The sequence below is a fragment of the Gastrolobium bilobum genome, unplaced genomic scaffold (genome assembly GCF_033153095.1).
Source record: "Gastrolobium bilobum isolate Gb01-03AN ecotype WA unplaced genomic scaffold, APGP_CSIRO_Gbil_v1 utg2368, whole genome shotgun sequence".
Lineage (NCBI taxonomy): Eukaryota > Viridiplantae > Streptophyta > Magnoliopsida > Fabales > Fabaceae > Gastrolobium > Gastrolobium bilobum.
This window is the reverse complement of record NW_026898232.1, coordinates 430,540-440,564: the sequence shown is the minus strand read 5'-3', so window position 1 is coordinate 440,564 and position 10,025 is coordinate 430,540. Positions and strand designations below refer to the sequence as shown.

The window sequence follows — 10,025 nt, the reverse complement described above, 5'->3', positions numbered from 1 at the left end:
AGATAAAAATATTTTTTGTTTATTCATAAAAGCATAATTCCTAATTATCTTGGGATAACTCTTCAAATACTTAAGTCACTAGGAGTGAACTAGTGATAAAGGATTTGAAAAATTTATATGAGGTGATGAATTCAAATGATAATGCCACCATTATATAAAAAAAATCTGAGTTACTCTACATAACTTTATTCTTGAGCCCAAAATTAAACATTATATAACTTGTATAATGATGCTCATTCCCGGATAATTAAATATCAGCGAAAATTGAGATGTTACATTACACACCCAAATAAATTGGGGGTATGTTATTAATGTGATTACACTTTCATTGACTCCCTTTTAAAAAATTGGCTCTCTCCCTCTCTCTCTCTTTACCGGATTTCTTTATATAATATTTTATAAACATACTTACATATGTACGACAATAACCACAAACATACAAGAGCAGACTTGCAATTTTTTTAAATAATACACATTGCTGGCTCACTCAAACAAAACATAATACATTAATACTGCAAACTTATAACTCAAGCTCAAATTACATCAAATAAGAGTGACAAAGTTGTGACACTCAAATTTATTTTTCAAATAAGGTAAAGCTAAAATAAAAGGAAAATAATAATAACAATCACAACGAGATTATGACATCCGCACTAACTGAGTCATTCTTGCAAGAGTCCTCATCCTTCTCCTTCTTTTGACCCTCTTATTAAGTTGAACTCCAAATATCCTCACAAGCCATTGAGGCTTTCCTATTAACAGCAGATAACATCCCAAGCCCACTCCAAATACAAATCCACATCCATATCCTATGGCCACTGGTTTCCAACCAAATCCAAACTTTTCTTCATTCTCAAAGGCCCCTGAAGGTGGAGAATGTTGTTCAGTGTCCTTGTTGCAATTTATTGACAATGGAGATCCACATAAGGCCAAGTTTCCCTCATAGGAATCATTCGAAAATGTATCGAACTGTTTTCCTCGAGGTATTTCTCCCACAAGATGGTTTTGAGAAAGATTCAACACTTCAAGGAAGTTGAGATTGACTAATTCTGCAGGAATCCCACGACTGAGCATATTTGAAGAGAGATCCAATGATTCAAGGTTTGTCAAATTTCCCATGGATTTGGGAATAGAACCATTCAGTCTGTTATGGGAAAGGTTGAGCCCTTTGAGTCCATGAAGCTCTTCAATAACATTCGGAATCTCTCCTTCAAATTTGTTTCCTGATAAATCAATATTGATGAGGATTGTTGGGATTTTCACTAGTGTCATACTGTTCTCTTTTATTGTTTCAGTCATAGAATCAGTATACACTATACTGTCAGAACCAGGGTAAGTAAAATAGCGAAGATCTGTTTCCACATATTGCAAACTGCTATGGACTTGAGGTTGAACGACATTCTTCATGGCTTGAAAGTTTTTTATGTAGGCTTTTGGTATTGGTCCGCTGAAGTTATTGGATGAGATATCAAAAATAATCAAACTGGGAAACATGTGCTTTATCTTTAAACTGGCAATGGGACCGTGTAACTTATTGGCTTGCAAAATTAATAATTTCAAATTTGGCAGTGTTTGAAGCCAATGGGGAAATGTGTCCTCTATTTGGTTGTTGCCAAGATTTAAAACTTCCAGTTGGGTGCAGTTGGACAAAGATTTAGGCAAAATACCTTCTATTTGGTTGCCGTTGAGATTCAGTGTTTTGAGCCTGTACGTTGAAAAGGTCCATGGCAAAGTGCCAGAAATTTTGTTCATTTGTAGATCCAAAACTTGAAGGGATGATAAGTTGGCAAGGCACTGTGGAATGATACCTGTCAGCTTGTTGTGGGACAAGTTGAGAATCCCAATATCACTTGCATTGCAAAATGACGAAGAGATGTCACCAGTCAGTAAGTTGAAACTAAGATCAAGGTATTCAAGGTTGGAGTTCCATGAGATTTGATCCATCGATGATGTGAACAGGTTTTGAGAGAGATCCAAAAAACCTAATGAATCCATATCATGTAACCAATTGGGTACTCTTCCGCTAAGTTTGTTATTGGACAGGTAGAGAAAACGCAAACTTGGGAATTTTCCAGTTAATTTGGGAAATTCAGTCAAATTGATAGAAGATAACCCCAAATGTTGTAGGAGAGAGAAACTGTAATTGGCATTGGATTCGAAGTTTAGTGATAATTCACTATTCTGCGAAAGAAGAAGACTTTGCAGATTTTGAAGCTTGGAGAAGAGGTGAAAATTGGTAGGGCCACTGAACCTGTTTGATGATAGACACAAGGCGGTAAGGTTTGCAAGATTGGAAATTGATTCAGGAATATTGCCTTGTAGCTTGTTTCTGCACAAATATAGAGACTCCAAGGAATGTGATGAGATTGCACTTACATGCCCAGAAAACTGATTATTTGATAAATCTAAACCTACCAAAGACGGCAAAGATAAACACCAAGAAGGAATTGTTCCATTTAGCAAGTTGTTATTTAACCTTAACCGAGTTAGGTTTGAAAGCCCAATTATTTTGTTGGGCAGAGGGCCTTCTAATTTATTATGAGAACAGTCCAAGAAAAAAAGTTGAGTTAAGTCAAACAATGAAGATGGAATTTGTCCTCCGAAATTGTTATAACTCAAATCTAATTCTTGAAAGTTGGTTAGCCCGCCAAACACATATGGGATTTGGCCGCTAAATTGATTGGACGAAAGATCCAAGAAAGTGAGATGTTGAAGGTTTGAAAGTGATGACGGCAGCTCACCTCCTATATTGTTACCACTCAAAAGTAATTCTTGAAATTTGTTTTCCCGAGGAAACACATTTGGGATTCGACCGCTGAGATTGGTATTATAGCTAAGATCCAAGTGAGTGAGACGTGGGAGGGTAAAAAGTGAGGATGGTATTGAAGAGTTAAGGTTGTTACCTGAGAGACTGAGATAAGTAAGATGTGTGAGGTTAGAGAAATATGGAGGGATTGGCCCTTGGAATTGACATCCGGAAAGATCCAAGATACTGAGAGAAGTGCTACAACTCAATTTTGGAAGCTGGCCTTTAAGATCGTCATTATAAGACATACTTAGCTCATGGAGATTTGGCAAACAGAGAATGTCATTTGTCAACTTTCCCCTTAACCCAGTTTGGTAAAGATGAAGAGTAACCAAAGAGGAAGATAGATTGGAGAGCAGAGACAATGAGCTTGGATTAATTAAAGACATATCTGTTAAATCCAAAACAAGCTCCCTCAACCTTGTTGCATTTTGGACCAGCCTCTTCCAAGTGGTTTCTTTCCACTTTAAAAGATGATAACCTTCAAAACCTCCAAAGAGATCGAGTGATTCTAATTTGGAAAGGTGTGAGATTTGGGAAGGAATTTCACCTTTGAATAAACAACCACACAAGTTGAGGTGCATGAGACTCACAAACCCTCCAAACTGAGATGGAAATTGAGAGAAGAAATCATTGAAGGAGAGGTTGAGTGTTTGGAGATGAGAAAGGCGAAAAAGGGAACTGTTAGGATGGATGATACCTTGAAGCCCACTGTAGCTGAGGTCGAGCCCAATCACGTGACCAGAGATGGTGTCGCACGTGACACCAACCCATAAGCAGCAATCTGTCCCATTTTCCCACGTTTCTATCTTCGAATTAACAGTTAAGGAGTTCTTGAATTGGAGCAAGGCAGAGCTCTGGTCGGGAGAGCATAATGAATGAGAAGGAAAAGACGAAAAGGATGGAAAATGAAAGAACAAAAATTGAAAACACACAACAATAGGGAATAACGACGAGAACCACTCCATGGATGACTTTTGCAGTTTGATTCAGAAATTCTAACTCCACTGGAAAGTGTTTGCGATTTGTGATTATCTAAAGGAAAGTGCAAATGGAATGGGTGGGAATTACGTAACTTATGATTATTTATAGCCAAATTTAAAACAAAATGCAAAGTTCTATTTTTATTTTTATTTTTATTTTTTTCTCTCAAAAATAAGCTTTGAAAGATGGTATGTTGTGATCCACGCGGAAACAAAATTAATTGTGGAAAAATTAGTCGCATCCGGGTCGCAAGACTTCTCATGTGTGAAATCCGTGTGGGCAGGTCAAGAGAGAAGAGAAAAATAGTATTTTTACGTTCCTGAAATTGAAAAAAAAAATATAAATGATTTTTTAGAATAAATTAATCTACACATGCTCTTAGTGGCTACTGTGGCTTTTTGACCCTTATGCCCCTTAATTAATAATTAATTACCAAATTGCCCCTCATTCAAAACTATTTCGAAAATTTACCCTTCCCAACAAACATAACACCAATCTGCCCCTGTTTGACCGTTGACCACGAAGCCTACCCGGGTACACCATTACCTACCCGGGTAAATTTTGAAACTTTTTATCTACCCGAGTATGTAGGGGTGTACCCGGGTAGAGTTCTTGAATCTGGGAAAATGTTTGAATTATTTACCCGGGTACGGAGCAGTGTACCCGGGTAAACATCGACGGTAGGGTTTTAAACCTCAAACAATAACAGGTCACTATCATATATCCTTACACGATAAGTGCCAGCCAATTCATCATTTTTTTGCAACGCTGCCTCAACCTTCTTTGAAATTATCCAACCTTGTGAGATATCTTTTTCAATCCCTTCACGTCTCTTGACGAAATACTCAACGAGTCTACTGAATGTCATCTTGACCAATGCAGATATAGGCAGATTTCGTGCTCCACGAAGCACCTTATTCACACACTCAGATAGGTTAGTTGTCATATGACCAAACCTACGTCCTGTCTCATCATACGACCTGCACCATTGCTCTTTCGGAATCGCATCCAACCATGAAGCAACTTCAGGATTGTTCTCGATAAATTCCTTGTACCTAATGTCGAAATTTATCTTTGAACATGTGTACCCTGCAAAAAACCATGACATATGCATTAGTTAGTGAATTTCATCAACGTTTTCTTCAAATGGTTGAAAATGTGAGTAATTATACCGTACATTACCTAATTTCATCAACGTTTTCTTCAATTCCACATTCCTAAAACGGGTATTGAAGTTGCTTCCGATGTGACGTAGACAAAATACATGATAAGCATATGGAGGCTGCCACCCTCCGTGGTCTTTCACCGCCCTTATGATGCTTCGATGACGATCGGATATTAGACAAATACCATGCCTATGTGTGACATGAAAACGTAAAAGGCTAAGAAACCAGGACCAATCATCCAACCTCTCACCTAGAGGAACAACAACACAGTCAATAGGGATGAGCTCAGAAAATATTTACAGTATGAAGTGGCAAAGAAGGGTCACATGCTTTCACATACCCCAAAGCAAAATTATTTACTCACCTGGAGGAACAACAACAAAGGCAATAGGGAGCAGAAATCCATCTCCATCCTGAGATGTTGCAATCAATAGAGTACCTCTGTACTTCCCATACAGATGAGTGCCGTCAATTTGAATTATAGGCTTGCAGTGTTTGAATGCTTCAATGCATTGGTGAAATGTCCAAAAAACCCTTTGAAATACGGCCCTGTCTGTATAAACCCGACGTTCATCAAAACATTGATTTGTATCAAGTTTGAACACAGAACCCACATTCACCTCCGTCATATACTTTAGCCAATTTGGCAAGAATGCGTACGATTTCTCCCAGTCACCAAACAACTTAACGATGGCCTTCATTTTTGCCTTCCAGGCCTTCCTGTACGTTATGTTGTATCCATATGTTCCCTGTATCCTCTCCTGTATCAGAGCTGGTCTTGTGGATGGATCTTCCTTTAACATATCTGGAAAAAAAAAAATTAACTTTACCATATTCTCAATTAATCTGAATCATTAAATAAACAGTAGAATACATACTCATTATAGCCGCACAAATGACATTTGAATCCAACTGTCTATGATCCTGTGCTAGGCCTTGATTTAGGCATGTGTGACCTTGACCCCATTTACGGACCACCCAGTTAGCTCCCTTCTTCGGCTTAATTGCCCTCATATACCAGGGACAACCGTCAGCATGGTTTTTACACTTCATAACAAATCTTGACTCGTCGCTTTTTTCAACTATGGCTGTCCTGCGCCCCTTCATACAATGTATCTTCACAGCATGTTGCAATTCTGGTTTGGACCCAAATTCTTGTTGCACAAATAACGGATCTCCTAACTTCCAACCTCCGTGCAAGTCATCATCGCCATATAGGATCTCCAACTCGTCATTAGGGTGCGCCCAGTTAATGAATGAATAATGTTGGCTTTCATTCCAGAATGGCTCCTCAGACCCTGCATCTAAAGATCATGTCAAATTTAATAACTTACCACAAATAATAAATTGTCTAAAGCAAATATTCAAATTTAATAACTTACCACTACTGACTGGGTCGACATGAAGTGGTGACAAGGCTGGGGTACCGAGACTTACGGCGCTCATGTCAGCCTCAAAATTACCGTCCACGTCAGTGTCTGACGAATCACCTTCTGGAATAGCACTTTCAGGTTCTCCCTCATCTTCGATGTCCACATAGTCCTCGTCTTCATCCTCTTCATCCTCATCCCATGCTACCTGAGGAGGTGCAGAAGATCGTACAACTGTATCTTCTTGACCGGTACAGTGTGCAGTAGTGGTTGTATGCACCGGTAAAGATGAAGATTGTCCAACATCAACTTCAACATATATCTCAATATATTTTAATACTTTCCATTCAACAAACGCATCTGTTACGAACTCCACATCTTCATCATCATTTATATCGTTTCCAATGTAGTATATTGTATCCATATCCACTACAGTCTCTAACCTGGCTATCATGCGGTGGATGGAATGTATGCCTTCTGACCCCATTTTTTGAAGAATTCTCTCCTTCAGTTCATTGCATGTAGTGCCCACTTTGATTTTCATCGTTTTTGTTTTTCCTTCAAATCGGACACCGTTCGGACCTTCAAAATGCCTCCCATTGTAGTAAACAACTATAGGAACCATGTTTGGACTTGAACTCATCTTTCACACAAAAATTAGATCTAGGTTTTGGGTTTGGAGGTTGGTTCGGATTTTTTAGCACAAAATGGGAGTGTGGAGATGTAATCTCAATGTCCCCCCAAGATTCAGCTTTCTGAAATGATGAGATGAAATATGTGTGATGTTTCGGATTAGAGAGGGTAAGAGAGAAAGATTTGGGGTTTCAAAAACCCTATACCTCGCAACAATGGCCGAAACCCATACATATTGGGGTTTCTGGACGCGATTTACCCGGGTACACTGCTCCGTACCCGGGTAAATAATTCAAACATTTTCCCAGATTCAAGAACTCTACCCGGGTACACCCCTACATACTCGGGTAGATAAAAAGTTTCAAAATTTACCCGGGTAGGTAATGTTGTACCCGGGTAGGCTTCGTGGTCAACGGTCAAACAGGGGCAGATTGGTGTTATGTTTGTTGGGGAGGGTAAATTTTCGAAATAGTTTTGAATGAGGAGCAATTTGGTAATTAATTATTAATTAAGGGGCATAAGGGTCAAAAAGCCGGCTACTGTGCGTTTGGTAAGTAATTGAAAACTTACTTTTGGATTGAAAAAAATTTGTTGAACTTTTAGATAATTTCAAGTTTATAAAATGTTATTTTGAAGTGAAACAAATTTGTATTTAAGAATTAATTTATCATAGTAGATTATCATAGAATTTTTTATGATATTCTCAACTTAATTTAAAATTCATAGTTTTTCATTTTTAATAATTGTACTTTTTAATTAAAAATATTTTTTTAACAAAATTACATTAGACAAAAGAATTGTGAGAATCGAACTCTTAATCCTAGAGTCATGGAATTCTAAAAACAACCATTTCACTTCTAAATTTAAATTGTTCGGTGAAAGCAAATTAAGATCTTATATTTAATATCATATTTTTGTAACAAGTAACCCTTTTATTTTGGAAATTTTTTTGAATAATATCAACCTTTATTAGACTATTCTTCTGCAACGGGGTACCGTTGTCTTTGATCCATACCAGGAATCCTTCTAAATTGAATTTGATATTTTGTTTGGGTTTATAAATCTACACATTTATAATTTGCTCTTCGGCCTTCAAAACAGATGGAAGATGGACATAAATCTTCGAAAAAAAAAAAAAATTATTGATCTGAAAAACATTTTCTCTCAAACATGTTTGATAACAAATGAGTCATGCTACTGAAACTGAGGTCAACAAATTAGAAAGATAGGGTAAGCAATGGTCGGTCCTTGGGCCGGGAAGCTATGCAATAACCAGGGTGCAGATTAACTACTAAGCAATAGTGATGTTTGAGAATATTTTCATTGGCAAATCATGGTACAGAATAAATATCATAGTTTAATGAATATGATTTCAAAATATCATTTCCAATGTTGTTAAAATTGAGATCTTAAATAAAATCAGAAGGGAATTAAAAAATCGTAAAACATAAAATTGTAATGTAAAAAAATCGTAAAAACATAAAAGCGTTTGGAATATTAATAAAATCGTTTTAATGAAAAAAATCATAACAATATAAAATCGTAGTGATAAATCGAAATTTTAACAACAATAATCACTTCTACCATATATCAGTGAAAAAAAAAACTGCACCCACTTTTCATGTTATTGTGGACCACTTTTGATATATCTTTACATTTGTCAATTCATCCCATTAAATACGTTAGTGACCAATCCAATAGAATTATTTTCTAACCCTTCTACACGCTTTTTTTTTTGTAAACAGCCCTCCTCTTCTACACGCTAGACAAAAGTCTTTGTCGTCAACTCGTCATTAAATTAAAGTCCTTCCACATATAAATAGATGCATCCATGACTTCGGTTCTTATTTAGTTTGAATTTAATTCTCATTCAATTTTGACTCATATATATATATATATATATATATATATATATATATATATATATATATGAGCTTATCATTTCTTAAACTACTTGAGATAATTTTATCTTCAGCTATTAAATTATAACCCAAAGATGGATCAATGGTGATAAAGGAAGAGAAAGAAAAAGATAATCATAATCATTCAAAGGTGAATCAATTAATATAAGGAAATAAATAAACAAAACGACGTCATTTTGGGGTGGCCGGAGATAAACTTATCTCAAGTTGCTAGAGAAATTTTTTTCTATATATAGGGCTTATCAGATCTCAAACTGCCGGAGATAATTTTATCTCCAGCTAATAAATCATAACCGTGCAAAGATAGATCAATGGTAATGAAGGAAGAGAGAGAAAAATAGAATCATAACCATTCAAAGATGAATCAATTAATATAAGAAAATAAATAAACAAAACGACGTAATTTCAGGGTGGCCGAAGATAAACTTATCTTAAGTTGCCGGAAAAATGTTTTTTCCATATATATATATATATATACACGTCAATTCATCCCATTAAATAGGCCAATCAAACAGATAAATTTTCTAACCCTTCTACACGGTAATCTGAAGTCTTTGCCGTCATTAAAGTCTTTCCACATGCATGCTGATTTTTCTTTTCCAAATTCTTTTCTCATTGTCCTAGTAATTCGTTGTGATGTTAGGACAACTGACTAAACGCTTTGGCTGTTCCTGTTATTGATTTATGAGGCATACATACACAAGGTTGAAAAATTCAACTGGTGCCAAAAAGTCCAATTAGGTAGAATTCAGCTGGTGTTAAAATTGTATTATTTTAAAAAACTCAACTAGTACTAAAATTGTACCATAACTTTTAAAAAAAATTATATCATTTTTAAAAATTAGCTGATGCTAAGGCACCACTTGAGTAACAAGTGATTCCGCCACTGTACACACATATGAACTATAGTCTATAAAAAATTATAATTTATCAATCCAACAATAATTGATCTCGTGAGCCTAGTACTATTGATAAAGGTTTGGGTTGAGTGATGATTTACAAGATGAATTGTTTTGGCGAGATGATTTTGCTACTCCTGCGAGATGGTTGGGCTTGAAGGGGCAGTTTGAGAAGACTATAGGGGAACCTGCAAGACATTTTGACACTCAAGTTAGTTCAGTATTCAAGTAGTTTAAATATTGAT

At 36.3% G+C, this 10,025-nt stretch overlaps 1 protein-coding gene across 1 annotated transcript; it reads right to left on the bottom strand.

Moving 5' to 3' along the window:
- Positions 1–355: 355 nt before the first annotated feature.
- On the bottom strand, positions 356–3,846 carry LOC133314075 (receptor like protein 27-like). Its single transcript, XM_061515515.1, has one exon. It carries the CDS (start codon positions 3,772–3,774, stop codon positions 640–642), a length of 3,135 nt encoding a protein of 1,044 aa, XP_061371499.1. The 5' UTR covers positions 3,775–3,846; the 3' UTR covers positions 356–639.
- Between the last annotated feature and the right edge of the window lie 6,179 nt (positions 3,847–10,025).

Coding starts and splice junctions, on each gene's coding strand:
- LOC133314075 (XM_061515515.1), bottom strand. CDS start 3,774: ATGGAGTGGTTCTCGTCGTTATTCCCTATTGTTGTGTGTTTTCAATTT.